General features: G+C 38.3%; 1 protein-coding gene across 3 annotated transcripts; it reads left to right on the top strand.

The window, feature by feature from the left end:
- The first annotated feature begins 337 nt into the window (after nt 1-337).
- LOC137010787 (E3 SUMO-protein ligase ZBED1-like) lies at nt 338-9,578 on the top strand. 3 transcript variants are annotated; one of them, XM_067373107.1, is made up of 4 exons: nt 338-1,263; nt 7,158-7,369; nt 7,830-8,458; nt 8,546-9,578. In XM_067373107.1, the coding sequence occupies exons 1-4, from the start codon at nt 1,127-1,129 to the stop codon at nt 8,930-8,932; spliced, it is 1,365 nt and encodes a 454-aa protein (XP_067229208.1). In that variant the 5' UTR covers nt 338-1,126; the 3' UTR covers nt 8,933-9,578. The 3 variants fall into 3 exon arrangements, with proteins under 3 accessions (XP_067229208.1, XP_067229207.1, XP_067229206.1); XM_067373106.1 differs by having other exon boundaries at nt 7,074-7,369; XM_067373105.1 differs by lacking the exon at nt 338-1,263 and having other exon boundaries at nt 2,153-7,369.
- Nucleotides 9,579-16,231: the final 6,653 nt, after the last annotated feature.

Below are 16,231 nucleotides of genomic sequence, written 5' to 3'. Positions count from 1 at the left end.
CAATTAGATGTAATTGGCATATCAATATGCAGAAGTTAAATGGATTAACCTTCTTTAGAGTAATGAGCAGCCTCCTCCGTCTGCGGCATCTTCAGATGGAGGACACGTCTGCATCAGCCGTCAGAAACATTTCTGATAAATATAGAGTTTTAATTGAGGCTTTGCTAAATGATAAAAAATAAAAAAACAGATAAATTAGACTGTATTATGTTTATGTAAATTATTATTAGTTAGTGGTGATTTGGTCAGCACCTTCGCAGCCACCAGAGATGTAAAGTATTTGAGTAATAGTACTTCAATCACTACTGTATTATTCTGCAGAATCTGTACTGTACTTGAGTTCAATTAAAACTGAATACATTTTACAAAGTGTTTTTATACCCTTAAATGTACAAAGTACACGTCATAACTTCAAGTGGCTCTACTGTATGTAGAATTCAGAAACCTTTTAAATCAATAATTTCAAGATACTCTGATATTGATGATTTATGCTCCTTTTGCAAAAATGAGAAAGAAGTGTTAACACATTTGTTTTTTGATTGTAAAGTTACCCAAAATTTTTGGAATGAAATGGCAGAATTTATTTTGAATCTAGTAAAGGATAAATACTGTTTTTCTTTAAAGGATATGGTGTACTATGAAAATATTGAATACATTGTTAACTTACTCATATCGCTGGCAAAATTTTATATACATAAACAAAAATGCTTAAATGCATCCCCAATATTTAAGGTACTATTTTTAGTGCAATTTGATTGTTTTATATCTTCTCTGAAATTGTTAAATAACAAAAAGTCATTTACATGTTTAAAATATTATGATTTTATTTTCTGATACCCTTTTACTGATTAAAGTCTTACGCTATGCTCTGTTTGTAAATTGTTCTATTTTCATTATATATATAAAAATTTATAATTCAGAAACCTTTGTTATTAGCGACACCTGTGGCCGATAAGGGAACTGCAGCAGCTCGTGCTCGAACTCGTGCACACGTGACGAGACTGAACGCGACTCAAGTCCCTGAAATACTCATGAAGTTCTTTTTTTGTTCTTTGCTTAGAAGTCAAAATAAGTTATTATCATCCTGACGCCGTCCAGGTGCTGAGAGCGATGGTTAGATCAATATATGTGCTGCTCGCTCCTCTCAATGAACACAACAAAAATGACAGCGTTGAGAAAACTGCAGTTAAATCATCTGATCGCAGCGATGTGGATGTGTTTGAACCAGCTCTGCGATTCAGCGGCATCATGTCGACAGATGAGGTAATTAAAATTACACTCTTATGATTATAGAGTATATTTGAGACTATAGACTCTATAGATCTGACTATGCACTACACATTGTGTACACAATGACATTGACATTACAGTAAAGAACGGCTTTTATAAGCATTTATTCGTTTCATGTGTCGCTGAACGGAAGAGAAGCTCTCGGGAGCGCGCGTAACCGTCACAGCCTTTTGATTTTCCCGGCAAAACCGACCGAGTCCTTCACATAAAAATCAGTGTACAGGCTTTCATAAACAACCTAGGAAGTCGGAGAATGTCTCGTTTAAGTTACCTTACCTGCTGTTCACACATTGGCAATAAAAATGTATTAATACGTGAAAATTCTTGCATACAGCCCTTTTGAATCGTTTCTCTGTTATTTAAAAATAAAAAAATAGTATTTTTTAATCTATTATAATGTGACTTTAAAATATAAGCGTGAGTAAATGACTACAGAACTAACTAGTCCTTTCAGACATAGACTTTGAACTACAGTAATAATGTGTTTTTATAATAATCGTCGCTGTAGATGGATGAACTTGAGTCAAGTGTGAACACGGTTCATGATTGTTAATCTAAAAATCACTGTATTCAAATGTCAAAACACTGTGAAATCATGTGGTAACTGGTTTCAGTTTATCATCTGCTGTCCTACAGTTTTACATGGTCAGAAAAATAAGAAAATAGTGATTTCCGACAGTTTTTGCATCAAAAATTGTAAAATGAGAAAAGCTCTACTGACTTTTATTTTCAAAAGTCAGTTTAAAAAGCTTAAAGTGTTTAATTTTTCAACACATGATAAAATACTATAGTAATTTATAGTATACTGTATATATTATAGTATTTACATTGCTTTGTTAATGAATGCTACAGAATACTGTAGTATTAACTATAGTGAACTGTAATAAATACTGTTGTATACTTTAGTTTTTACTACAGTTAACTGTAGTGTATTGTAGTATAATATACCCTATAGTTGTAGAAAACAATACAGTATTGGGTAAAGTAATTTGTTTTTATTACTATAGTTGTTATACTTACTATAGACTTACCTCAAATTAATGAAAGTACTGTACTATAATATTGTTCAAAAGCACTATAGTATTTACTATAAATTACTATAGTATTTTTTTCATGTGAAGCACAATTAAATGTGGGTACTTTCAAGTATTTTTTGGGTAGGTGCGTACTAAGAGTGTATTTCTGGCATAGTATCTGTAGTTTAACTTAAGCGCAATTTCTCAGTACACCTCAGCAAACCCCCTAGCAACACCTTGGCAACCACATAGCCAATAATCCACAACATTGTGACTTTTGCACTTTCTTCAGAAGATGTAGAAATCTCTGGTTGAACTGAAATAGATTGGAGTGCATGTTGGTGATATTATTGCAGGACAGGGTTTGTTCCTCTGCTGGTCTGGCTGTGATCCAGAGCGCTGAATGCATTCAGTGTTTGATTTGGAGATGGTTTGTGCAGGTCAGAGTTCAGAGGGTTTCGTGTGTGTGTTCACAGAGTCGTCCTGCGTTCAGCACCATCGATTCGTGCTGGATGCCAGATTTTCACAAACGCGCCGCTCTGCCCGCGGCCTCCGACTCGCCGTTGGCTTCTTTCTGTCGGTCTCAAACCTCAAAGATACTGACTGGATCAACACTCGAGACTGCCGAGTGTAACCAGACACAGAGACACTGCTAGTCTCGTCTTCAATCGTACGTGAACCTGATATATTAAAATCAACATGAAATCAAATTTGAGTTGATGCAAGTTCCTGGTCCTGTTATTTTAATGCTTTAGAAAGAGTCTCTTCTGTTTCATGTTGATTTTCAAGTATTTATCTGAATGGTTCTGTGAGGTTTGAAGACAGGAAAGAAAGAGAACGGTGCAGTGATCTGTTAATGTTCTCCAGTGATGTGTCCCAAATCAGATAGCAAGAGCTCGTTAGCATGTGAGCTGATTTCCATATTAACGACTCTTCTGAACCTTCAAAGAAATGAATAATTGAGAACAAATGAAATGTTTGGAGCACGTTTAATGTTTCATATGTTACTCCCTGGCTAATGACACACACGGCGTGTTTGTGTGAAGTGCGTCTGCGGTCAGTGTGACGAGTAATTAATGATGAGGGCGGGCCGCACTGACCCGAGAGAGGCTGCGCTCGCTCCAGCCGCACGGGACTGTGGGTAATTAAAACCCTGCGCTGCGTGGCGGGCCGAGAGGGGGCAGGAGACGGATCGGCAGGGCGGTCGTGTGGATTATTGTTGTTGTTCAGCCGTTGGAGTAGAATGACCTGCTGTCGTCTGCGGCCGCACGGCTGATCCGCTCTAAAGGAATTTAAACGCTCTCATTATTCACACTCATGTTGTTTCAAACCCCTGTGATGTTTTTACAGAGGAAATTCAGAGTCTTCGTAGACATACAGCAACAGTTCATAGTGACCAACGGTCCAGAGAGATCAACAAAGTATACTTCAGTTTTGACACAAACTCTTGGTGTATTCATACGACCGAATGTGTCGATTCCAAAATATACTTGATATGTTGCGCGAAATATGGAAACTTATTTCCACCACAGAAATAAAGGTAATTGCATCTTTATATCTAACTTTTCTGACTCAGAATTGTTTGTTAACTCACAAAAGTCAGAATTGTGAGGTAAAAAGTTGAATTTTTTTAATTTTCCCTGCCGTGTTAGAAACAAACAAACAAAAATGTAAACTAAGCTTACATAGTGAACACAGATGCTCGACACATGCTTGGGAGAAATTAACCTTTTCAAAAGCTTCACAAAATGATTCACTGGCTACGTTTACATGCACCCAAATAATCCACTTGTAATGGGATTGACGGCTCAGTCGGATTGAAAAACGTTCATGTAAACACCTCGATCCGAATAAAATTTCCATCGGATTGGAAGGGGTGGTTTATTCCTTTTCTAATCCGATCCAACAGCAAAAAATGACCATGTAAACGCTTGAATCCGACTACTTTCTCAATCGTACTCAGAAGTCTCCGGGGCACATTCGCAGTGCAGTGTTGACACGCATTACGCAGTAAAGTTCACGTTCACGTCTTTAGTTGTAAAGATGTATGCCAACAGGCAGTGGCGCAGCTGTATCCCTTCGTCACAATATTGGAAATCTTTCCGTTTTAAAACAAGAAGGGGAGACAATGGATATCATAAACTTTGTGTAAGAGACAAGTTATGCTGGTGAAAAAATCTCAACCTCAGTCAGTATTCACTACAGAAATTGAGAGTAAGACGTGCCGGCGCTGTCTGACGCTTCATTGTATTCTCTCAGAGACGAATTTTGACATAAAATGCTGATAACTGTATATTGTCTTAATTTATTCCATTATTTCTCTTGTGGCAGTACACAGGGGCTAGTGAAGCAAATGAGAATAATAGTATTTTGAGTTAAACAGGTTGTTTTTTAAAGTCGGTGCTTGAAGTAAAGCTGTGCTTAATTTTCATTGATGACAATATTCTAGCCTACACTCTTAATAATTTTAATTATAGGCCTATAATTCATTGTATAATAGACCTAAAAAAAAATTAAACCTTTTCACAGATAGCTAATGGCCTGATCTTTTATTGTCCTCACAGCATATATTAATTTAATTATAAAAGAAGCCGAACCTAATAGTAATAATAATAGACTAGAAGAATGTAACAGGCCTACATTAATTAGAAATACCAAATCCTCTTAATATTGCCAAGATTTGATGCTTTTGACAGTATCTCTGGCTATCGTCGATACATGATCATCGTCTGTTGACGGGTTACCGCGAGTGTGATTGATATGATGTCACACACGCAGAGCGCGTGAAAGTGGCCTTAACTACTATGTACTTACATTTAAATTATTCATTTGATACAATGCACTTATTGTGTGCATACATGTTTTTACATTGTACTTATATTTTAAAAACACCTGCATGTAATTACATCTGTAATTATTTTCTGTAATTACATTTGTTGACCCATCCCTTACATCTTAGCCCTATCCTTAAACCTACCCATACCACCAAAGCTTTCCCTAATCTTACCTGTATCACACCTCAATAGCAGCAAAAGTGTTTTGCAATTCAACAATTTTGTCTCTTTTTCGACTGTTTTGACCCAGTCCAGTGTGCCACCTTGTGGACAATTTATCGTAATCGTAAACGCTGGTTTGTATCACTTTTACTTTTACAAATAACTATTTACCTATAACTGCTAACGAACTGAAGTCTGCACATTAGGAGAGGGACAGTTGGGACAGTTGTTGTTATTATAAACAGTTGTTGTGTGGAAAAGATTCTTATTTTAAAGGTGCCATTGAATGTTTTTTTTTACAAGATGTAATATAAGTCTAAGGTGTCCCCTGAATGTGTCTGTGAAGTTTCAGCTCAAAATGCCGTATAGATTTTTTAAAATTAATTTTGCCTATTTTGGGGCATCATTAACTATGCACCGATTCAGGGGCTGCTGGCCCTTTAAATCGCGCTCCACGCCCCCGAGCTCTCCACTATAATACAGTGCATAAACAAAGTTCACACAGCTAATATAACCCTCAAGTGGATCTTTACAAGATGTTCGTCATGCATACTGCATGTATGCGTCGGATTAGTATAGTATTTATTTGGATGTTTACATTTGATTCTGAATGAGTTTGATAGTGCTCCGTGCGAAAATGCAAATATTGGGGCGTACACCCCGACCGTTACGTAACACTCGGTGTTATGTTGAGATTCACCTGTTCTTCGGAGGTCTTTTTAACAAATGAGATTTATATAAGAAGGAGGAAACAATGGAGTTTGAGACTCACTGTATGTCATTTCCATGTACTGAACTCTTGTTATTCAACTATGCCAAGATAAATTCAATTTTTGAATCTAGGGCACCTTTAACAAATAACATAATCCCAGCTAAAAAATGTTTTGCTAATGTTCCAATTAAGTTATGAAAACGTTATTTATGAATGTTCTCTCAATGTTTTTTCTTGGTTATGTGAACGTTTAGGGAACATTCCATTTTATCATTCTTCAAACATTATGGAAATGTTACTTTTGAATGTTCTGAAACAAATAGTAACTAAGGCTGAACGATTAATTGCATTTGCGATAATATCGCGATATGAGAAAATGCGATTTTCTAATCGCAACGTGCGCGATTTGAGGTGGGCACGTGACGCAAGCGAAAGAGCGGAGAACTCGGCTGCAACAACTTTTCATCCTGTCAGTTCATCTTTAACCTGTAGCGCAATGGCCTCTGCCTCGACGGAACAGTCAGTAACTGACACAGCTGCGACTTTAATCTCAAAGAGGAACAGCACGTCGGTGGTGTGGAACTATTTTGGTTTCAAAAAAGAAGATGCTGCACAGCTTCAGGTGTTATGCAGAGCATGCCGTGCTCCCGTTGCGACTTCACGGGGTAACACTACAAACTTGTTTCAGCACTTAAAAAAATACCACAAATCAATGTATGACAGTTGTATGACCAAAATGCCGAGCACCAGTGCGCCAGACAGGCCAAATACCTCAAGACAGGGATCACTGACCGAAATGTTCGAAAGTGTCACTCCGTATGAACGTAATTCAAAACGGCACGGGGAAATCACTCGGGCAATAACCGAGTTCATAGCCAAAGATATGATGCCTCTCAGCACGGTGACCAAGCCTGGATTCGTGGCATTGACATATACGCTTGATAAACGGTACAATATACCCTCCCGTACATACTTCAGTCAGACTGCCATACCGGAGCTGTACAAAAAGTGTAAAGAGAAAGTCGCCGCGGAGGTTAAAACGGTGGAGTTTTTTGCTAGCACTACAGATATGTGGTCAAGCCGCACAGCTGAGCCTTACCAGAGTCTTACAGTCCATTTTATTGATGAAGATTTCAACCTCAGAGCTCGCTGCCTACAAACTACCTACTTCCCAGACGACCACACAGGGGAAAATATTGCAGCCGGCCTGAGAGAAGGGCTTGCCAGCTGGGATCTCCACGAGGAGAATCACGTCTGCATCACGACGGACAACGCGTCAAATATGGTTCTGGCTGCGCGGCTTAATGAATGGACGAGGCTCCAGTGTTTTGGGCACAGATTACATCTTGCCATTGGTAAGTTATGTCGTGTGTGTGTGTGTGTGTGTGTGTGTGTGTGTGTGTGTGTGTGTGTGCGTGCGTGCGCGCAAAAGAGAGAGATGCGTCGATTAGTAATAAGCTGGATACAAATATATAAATTATGTGTAGTTGGGGATTCATTAAATTAATATTTCCTCCCACTCCTTTTCTAATATGTAAATTGATATATTATGTTTTGATTTTATGTCTGTTGTGGAATGGCCACCTGCATTTTTGTTTTTTTGTTTGTTTTTGTTTTTTTACATGTTCTAAATAAACACAAAAAGTGTGTGTGTGTGTGTGTGTGTGTGTGAGAGAGAGAGAGAGAGAGAGAGGACAGGGGTGTGGATGTGTGCATTTTAGAATGACAGAGAATGTGAGTGTGTAATAGTGATAGCCTTGAATCACAAAACTCAAATTTAATTGTGTGTAATACACTACTTTCTATTTCTTTCAGAAAATGCACTCAAAGATGACAGAGTGTCAAGGGCAACAGCACTGTGCAGGAAGCTGGTGGGACACTTTTCCCACAGTTGGAAGAAGAAGGCAGCACTGATGGAGGCACAGAGGGAGCTCAAACTCCCTGAGCACAACCTCATAACGGAGTGCCCAACAAGATGGGGATCTAAAGAAATGATGATTGCTAGAGTGCTTGAACAGGCCAAAGCCATTTCTCAGGTATTGTCTGGAGATCGATATGCACGCTCCCTCATCCCAACCTGGCAAGATATTGATGTGTTGGAGTCGATTCACAAGGCACTGCATCCTCTACTGGAATTTACTGATGCTCTTTCTGGAGAGGAGTATGTGAGCATCTCCTACCTCAAGCCAGTTCTTCACCTTTTTGCCACATCAGTCCTGGCTGAAGATGCTGAGGACACTGACCTGACTAAATCAATAAAAACCAAAGTCCTAGCATACCTCAATAATAAATATGGAGACCCAAACATCCAGGAGCTTTTGGATGTTGCCTGTTTCCTGGACCCTAGGTTCAAAATACAGTACATCAGTACTGACAACATCCCTGCTATCAAGACCCGACTGAAGACAGAGATGGTAGACTTAGCACAGCGTACATATCATCGGGTAAATGATAATTATGTATTTCACAAAAACACAATTTTTCTGTAAAATCTAACTGGAAAACTAATGGCTGTTGTTTTTATCTAATAGGAGAAGAGGTCTCGTACTGAAACTGTTCAGATGCCTCAAAGTGCACAGCCCTTGGGGGAAAAGGCGAAGAGGTCTCTTGGCAGTTTTTTCAAGACCAGTGCAGCCTCTCCTTCTTTGCCTGTTGAAGATGTCGCAGAGGCAGAGTTAAACAATTACCTGATGACTCCTACCATTGATGGAGAAGATGATCCCTTGGCTTGGTGGAGGGTGCACAAGATCAGCTACCCACAGTTGTGCATCATGGCCCGCAAGTATCTTTGTGTACCTGCCACAAGCGCTCCCTCAGAGCGTCTTTTTAGCACAGGAGGGAATATTGTGACTTGCACTCGCTCATCCTTGAAGCCAGCAAAAGTCAATATTCTGGTTTTCTTAGCAAAAAACCTGTGAGCCACTGAGAACAAAACTGTTGGATCATTATAGCTGGCAGTGCCATACTCGTAGTGAACTTTAGTCTGTGTGGTGTGTTATTGTTGTGTACTTGATAAGTGAGGTTGATCTATTCCAAATTATAATATTCAAATAGTTTTTGTCTAATTTAAAAGTGCATTTCTCCATTTTTTTATTTATAACTTTATTTATTTTGATTTTACTAAATATTTTCAAAGCAAATGCTGTTGCAGTTGTGTGAAATGTTACTGACTTTGGAGCAGTAAGATAATTATTATTTTTAATTATTTTTTTCTTCAGACTGTAAATTTTGCACACAGTGTTTACAAAGTGCGCATACCTTTGTTTAAATTATTGAAATGCACAGTGGCAAAGCCATAGATGTTTCTGCAACGAGCAGTTCAATAAAAATGTCATTTATTTCAAGTCATACATGTTTTAATTTAATTATAACAAATAGGCCCAGCCTATGGGAAAGAACATTTCACACTAAATGCATCTAATATTGTGTTGGTCATATTTAAATAATTCATTACGTTTTGTTGGGGAAAAAAGAGGATAAAAAAAATCTTTACAAAACAAATCGCATATTAAATCGCAATCGCAATATTGGGGAAAAAAATCGCAATTAGATTATTTTCCCAAATCGTTCAGCCTTAATAGTAACATCTAAAAAATGTTAGACAAACATCCAAATAAATGTTTCAGAATAAAAACTATGTATAAATCATGTTTTGAGAACATTATTAACGACCAGATAACTTTGAAGGAACATTCTGGAAGAACGTTTGTTCATAACTTTGAGAGAACATTCTGAGAACGTTCTGTTGTCTGGGATGCAGGTTTGTTGTTTTCTCTAGTTGGTGAAGCCGCCCGTGGCCTGCCTGACGCTGCAGTGATGGTCATGTGATGTGATGGGGGTCGTAACCAGGTGTCTGACAGACTGACAGATTGTTGACACCGACACGGAAACATCTCAAACTATTTTTATCTGTCCGTGTGTTTCGCTTCAAGCACTGACCGATCGCTAGAAACATCCGGCACTCGAACGCCTGCTGAGCAGAAGGTGTGTGTGTGTGTGTGTGTGTGTGTGTGTCACTGCGGGGCTTATTCTCTGTTTATTTCCTTCTACATGTGTCTGCTGTGTTTGATCACTGCGTTTACTGTGTGTGTGTGTGTGTGTTTTACCTTGTCATCCTGCGACTCACATCAAAAGACAGACATGCTGGAAATAAAACCAGCCATGACCTTGAGCACACACACACACACACACACACACACACACACACACACACACACACACACACACACACACACACATGTTTGTTTTTGTGAATTGTGGGGACTTTCCATAGACTTCAATGCATTTTACACTGAACAAACTGTACATTCTATCCCCCTACCCTGCCCCTACCCCTAAACCTAACCCTCACAGGAAACTGTGCAAACTTTTACTTTTTCACAAAAACTCATTCTATATGATTTATAAACCCATTTACATTGTGGGGACCGCTGGCTGGTCCCCACGATGTAGGTGAACTCAGGTTTATATTACATCATGGGGACATTTGGTCCCCACAATGTAATATAAACAAAAGCACACACACACACACACACACACACACACACACACACACACACACACACACACACACACACACACACACACACACACACACACACACACAGACACACACACACACACACTCATCAAAGGTATCTAAAACACCTACACACGCAGTGAGTGTCCAGCAGGGGTCAGAACAGCACCATCAAACGCTGCTCTGCTTCACTTCTGAGATCTTCAACACGCTTCATATTTCAGATGTTCTGGAATCATCCGTCCATCAGTAGATCTTCTCGTGTTAAATCAGCGTTTCTCTTCTTTATTCTGCCAGAGATCAGATGGACGTTCATGTATTTTCTGGTGTGTTGTTGGTCAGAGTGAACTTACTGTACAGTGAGAGGAGAGCGGGGCTAGTTGTCACACTGATATTTCTCATGGTATTATTATTTCTGAAACCCTGTGCTAAACCTGAACAACAACAATTAAGAAACATAAAACAATTTATGCAACAGCAAAAAATAATAATAATAATAATAATCATTCAAAAGTATGTAATATGCCTTTTAATCAATTAATTGCAAATATATGTGACAACATGCCCCGACCTGATATTTATATAAACACAGTTCAGTTGTCCACTGTCATTATACAGTGACTGTTGTCTGAATGAATGTCATTGTTGTTTATTCCGTCTACTTGTTCACATACAGAATTTAAATTTTGAGCTCGATATAAAGATCCAGTAACAACGTCTCCATGTGACAACTAGCCCCGGTCTCCCATATTTCATATGATACAGATGTACATGAGCTGATTTTGGTTAGAAGCTCTTAAATATGTAAAAACTCATAAAACCTCATCACTGTTCATCTTTTATAATCTATTTCAGGAACACACGAGTCTCGCTCTTCTCTTTCTCAAACACTAAATCTGAAACAAATGTGTGTGAATCTTTGTTTGCTCTGAAAATTCCTCTAGATTGTTTTTCTGTCGTCACAAACCTTTAAACAGCAATAATTGCAGATCCCTTCGGATTGAATCGCATTATGCCGTTTTTCCATGGTCGCATAAGCCCTAAAGTTAAGAAGAGTTTATTTAAAGTTAAATTAGAGTTTATTATTAGTTAGTGCTGTTTATTAATCCAATCATCATCAAACCTCCAGCAGTGTTTGAGCTCCAGACGTGATTCCTCAGATCATGTGTGTTTTTGAGGAGCGTGAGATGATGCTTTGCCAGGTTATTAAAGGACGGCTTTCACCTTCAACATAAGACAGGTGGAAATATCTCATCATATCTCCAGACCAGATCAGCACAGAGATGCTTTTCTCACCAGACAGGAAGAAAACGCTTAAACATCCAGCGGCACTCGCAGTTTACAATGTAGAAATCTTTGATTATGATTATGAACCCTTTTCACTTTTCCAGAGATCTCAGACACAGAAGTCGTCATAGTCGGTTAAACGTCTAACAAATGTTTGTTTCTATTTCTCCAATAGAAAAAAATCCAAAACAGTGTTTCTATGACTTTAAAAAAAGAGCAAAATGATACAGACGCTTGTTTGCATTGGCCAGAAAAAGATGTTAAATCTGCCATCAGCCGTCGACACAGTCGGTGAAACGGGTATTATTTCAGTCCTAGTTTGTATGAACCGCCCCTTCTGCCACCTTAACACATCTACACAGATCAGCGTGTTCACGTTTGACTCGAATATTCTGACAATTGAAAATAAATAAATAAAAATAGTATACAAAAAATGCTAAACCTAAATAGTCATTTTTATTGTTATAATGATTTTATAATGTCTAAACAAATCTAGGCCTACATGAAAAACCATTGCGTAATCCTCTGCAGCCATCTAGTGGCTCTAGTTAAAAATTCATGTTATTTTAATTTTAAAAGTGTTTGTTGTCCAGTAGATGGCAGCAATCATCTATTATTTATGAAATTGAGAATCTTTTTTAAGTGGATTTGGCATAAAATGTTGCTATTTTATATAAATGTATATATTTAAATAATTACAAATTGAAGCAAATAAATAATAACAAAAAAATATATAAATCTCCCCAAACTGCTCAAATTTACAGTAAAAACATCAATAAAGTGAGTGATATTACTTTTGTTTTAAAGAAATGTAATAAGTAAAGCTAGTTGTACAGTAATATTGTTGCCAGATGAGTAAAAGCATAGCAAGCAACATTTTATTATTGGCCTAATCTAACGAGATGAGTGTATCTCCAAACATGAATCCCAAATGGCACTCACTTCTGTGCGCTTTCGGTCAATGGCTGCCGTGCGTGCGTGTCCGTTAAGCAGCAGACTTCTTCCCGACAGTCAAAGCGTTGTTACGTCATTAAAGTGCGGACTCAGAGGAAGACCATGAGTGTTTGAAATTCAGCCTATCTTTTGCATGCTTCCTTTTTCCTAAATTGAGCTCTGGTGGCTTTTTTCTTACCATTATTTCAATTTGTGTTGATTAAGAGCTTCTCCCGCTCTCACACGTCACCTCAACCAAACCCGGCCCTTCTTCTGTGCTTTTGAGCGAGAGTTCTTCTCCCGGCACACACTCCGAATCCCTCCTAAACAGGATAATGGACCCACATAGTGACATGATATCATTGATGTGACGTGCAAATAAGCGTAAAAAATAATAAAAACCCGATGGCGCATTCTGTTGTTGTTTTTTGAGGGGGCACTAGTCAACAAAAAAAAAATGCCCTGGGTAGTCGCCAGTGCCAAAATCCGGTTTCCTAATCATAGCCATTGAATTAAGACTATGTCTGTGTTTGAAATCATATACTCAAGAGTACTTGTTTTGACTAATTACTTACTTTGCAAGCGCCAAAAAAGTATGTTTGGTTATCATGTGACCTCCCGGCGTCTGTGTTGTGTCACTTCACTGGCATTCACAAATCCTGTCCTGTGACCTCATGGGAACGTAAAGCGTCCATCATATGCACGCTTCACAATCTCACCGGAGGTCATTCGGGTACTTTTCACCGACTCTGTTACGAGTACTGTGAATTCTGACTGTTTTTCCCCTGCTATATAGTAGGGAAGTATGGGATTTTATGAAAAATGTGATGCCTAACTAGCAGTTTATGCACGTCACCCCTGATCTAGGCCTGGATGTGATGGGTGGCTCTCTCTTCTCCTCCGTCTCTCTCCTGGTGGACACTGGACAGGTGGCCAGATAAACTCAGTATGTCCGTCTGTATCCAGTTAGACAGTTTCAGTGCTGTCACATGTCCAAGCCTGCCAGCCAATCCGTGACCCCGGAGCGCGCTGACATCATACATCAGCCTGTGGCAAGGCCGGCGGAGATGTGTGTGTGTGTGTGTGACCTATATTACAGAGGTATCTGTGACCGGCCGTGTGCAGTGTGTTTAATAACAGCAGACAGATCCTTCTCCTGCAGTGCTGCGTCTCCGCTCTCTTCAGTAAAAGAGCTTTCAGAAGAAATATCGTAATCTTGGGCGCAGGCCGCTGTAGGGGTGGAGGGATTGTCAGAGTTCATCTCTGCCTCCGCGCGTGTTTCCTCGGGAGAAACGCCCACCTCCGGCCGGCTCTTCTGGAAATTACGGGATTTTTCTTGTGCGTGACTCTGTCACCTTGCCTTAAACACTGCTGTAAACACACAGGGAACTGCTGTAATGCAGAACGTGGCCTCGGGTGATTCGCCAAGACCGGCCGTGATGTTTTGCGCGTCTGGTCAATGGATGAGCGCTCGAACGTTCAGCAAACCCCCAGGAAACGTCTCCAGTTATCCACTGCATATGATAGTCATTTCTCCTGCGCTCCTGGGCTTTACAGCACTGAGATGTTTCTAGATGATCATGTTATGCGTTTCTAACTCTGCTTGTGTTGTAGATTTGAGGAAGTATTTCTTTAAAAAATTAAAAAAATATACATTTTTCAGAAATCTTATCTGACACTTCATATTAACTTGTTTATTTACACGAATACGAAGCTGATAAAGAGTAAATGTTGTTGCAGTGAGGCACTGAAAGTCAACTTAAACCATCTTTTGTTTTATATTCCCTGCTGAAAGGGAACGTTCTGTCAAGGTTCTCTCAAAGTTACGAACAAACGTTCCTCCAGTAACGTTAATAGAACGTTCATTCAATGTTATCTGGTCTTTAATAATGTTCTCAAAACATTAGCACAAAAACATTATTTATACGTCATTCATGGAACATTTTAGTTAGTAGAACATTCAAAATTAACGTTCCCATAATGCTTGCAAAATGATGAAATAGAGAACACATTCCCTTAATGTTTTCTTTAACAAATGCTTTTAAAACATTTTAATAAATGGACGTTTCGTACGTCCAGAAATAATGTTTTCAAAGCTTCATGGGAACATTCGCAAAATGTTCTTATAACATATTTTTGTTAGTTTTTTGTAATTTGGACACAAAGTGGATGAATGTAGAGAGACACAAACCAACTAACCCCAAAAAACATCCCAGAATTCAAATTTATCAAAAAATAATAAATCAAATTTATTAGTAATAATTATAAAATGATGTTCGTGTGGCTGATTTCCCTCCAAAATGATGTCACTTACTGGAAGATGATGTCATTATTTTACAAAATTTTACAAAAGATGGATGGAAAGTGATATTAAAGACAGAGAAAAACCTATTAACTTAAAATTATGAGAAAACATGTTTAGTTTGAAACATTTTGATTAGAAAAAGTAAACAAAGAAGAAACACTTCAGAACACAAAAGAAGATATTTTAAAAAAATAAAATATGCACGTACAATGGAAGTCAATGGGGTCCAAATTTGTTCTTCAAAATATCTTCTTTTGTGTTTTGCTGAAGATAGAAAGTCATACGGGTTTGTGAACACACATGAGGGCGAGTAAATGATCATCCCTTTAATAAACTACCTTCAAATATAAATATAAATGTCAAATAATCTGTATATGATGGTGACGTGAACATATTCTGTGTGCAGCATCCAAATATCTGTAACAGTACATTTCATTTTATACGTGGGCTGTTTCTCATTTGAATTTATTAAATATTCAACATGACATCACTCACGGGATGACAATGCACTAGTAAGATTACAATAAAACAAAATAGTGATTATATTATATTGTCAGTATGAATAATAGAGCGTGTGTGAGCGCGGACGCCTGCAGGAGGGCTGTTTGTCTCTCTCTCACTGACCCCAGATCTGCAGCGCTGGGAAATTGGGGTCATGTTTATATGAGGCGGGCGTTTGTGATCGACCCGGAGTCAACCTGAACTGAGCCGAAATAATCTGCTAATGACTGTCTGATTGATCTGATCAAACACTGTATTATTGTGCTGTCATTTGATGGAGTTTTTATATTTCATATTGAATATTTAGGAAACACATCAAAATCTACAAAGGCCGAACAATAAAGAAGGTGCATAAATGATAAAATGTGCTCATATGATGAGGATTCAAGCTTCCCTTCATCTTCTGAGATCAAACAACAGCAACAATTTGCAACAAGGTTTCATTATAATACATTAATAAAATATGCTTTAACAAAGTTTTGTAAATGCTGTAAAATATATTTCTCATAATTTATCTGATATTAAAGAGAACCTATTATGCTTTTTTATGTCACAATATTCCTCATTTAATAATTAATATGCAGAATAATTTTTTTTTCTTACAATTGTGAGTTTGTTTGCGAGTTTATATCTTTTGCAAGTTTATACGTCACATCTTTGTTTTTAGAATTG

The sequence above is a fragment of the Chanodichthys erythropterus genome, chromosome 21 (genome assembly GCF_024489055.1).
Source record: "Chanodichthys erythropterus isolate Z2021 chromosome 21, ASM2448905v1, whole genome shotgun sequence".
Lineage (NCBI taxonomy): Eukaryota > Metazoa > Chordata > Actinopteri > Cypriniformes > Xenocyprididae > Chanodichthys > Chanodichthys erythropterus.
This window is presented reverse-complemented; position numbering and strand designations above follow the sequence as displayed.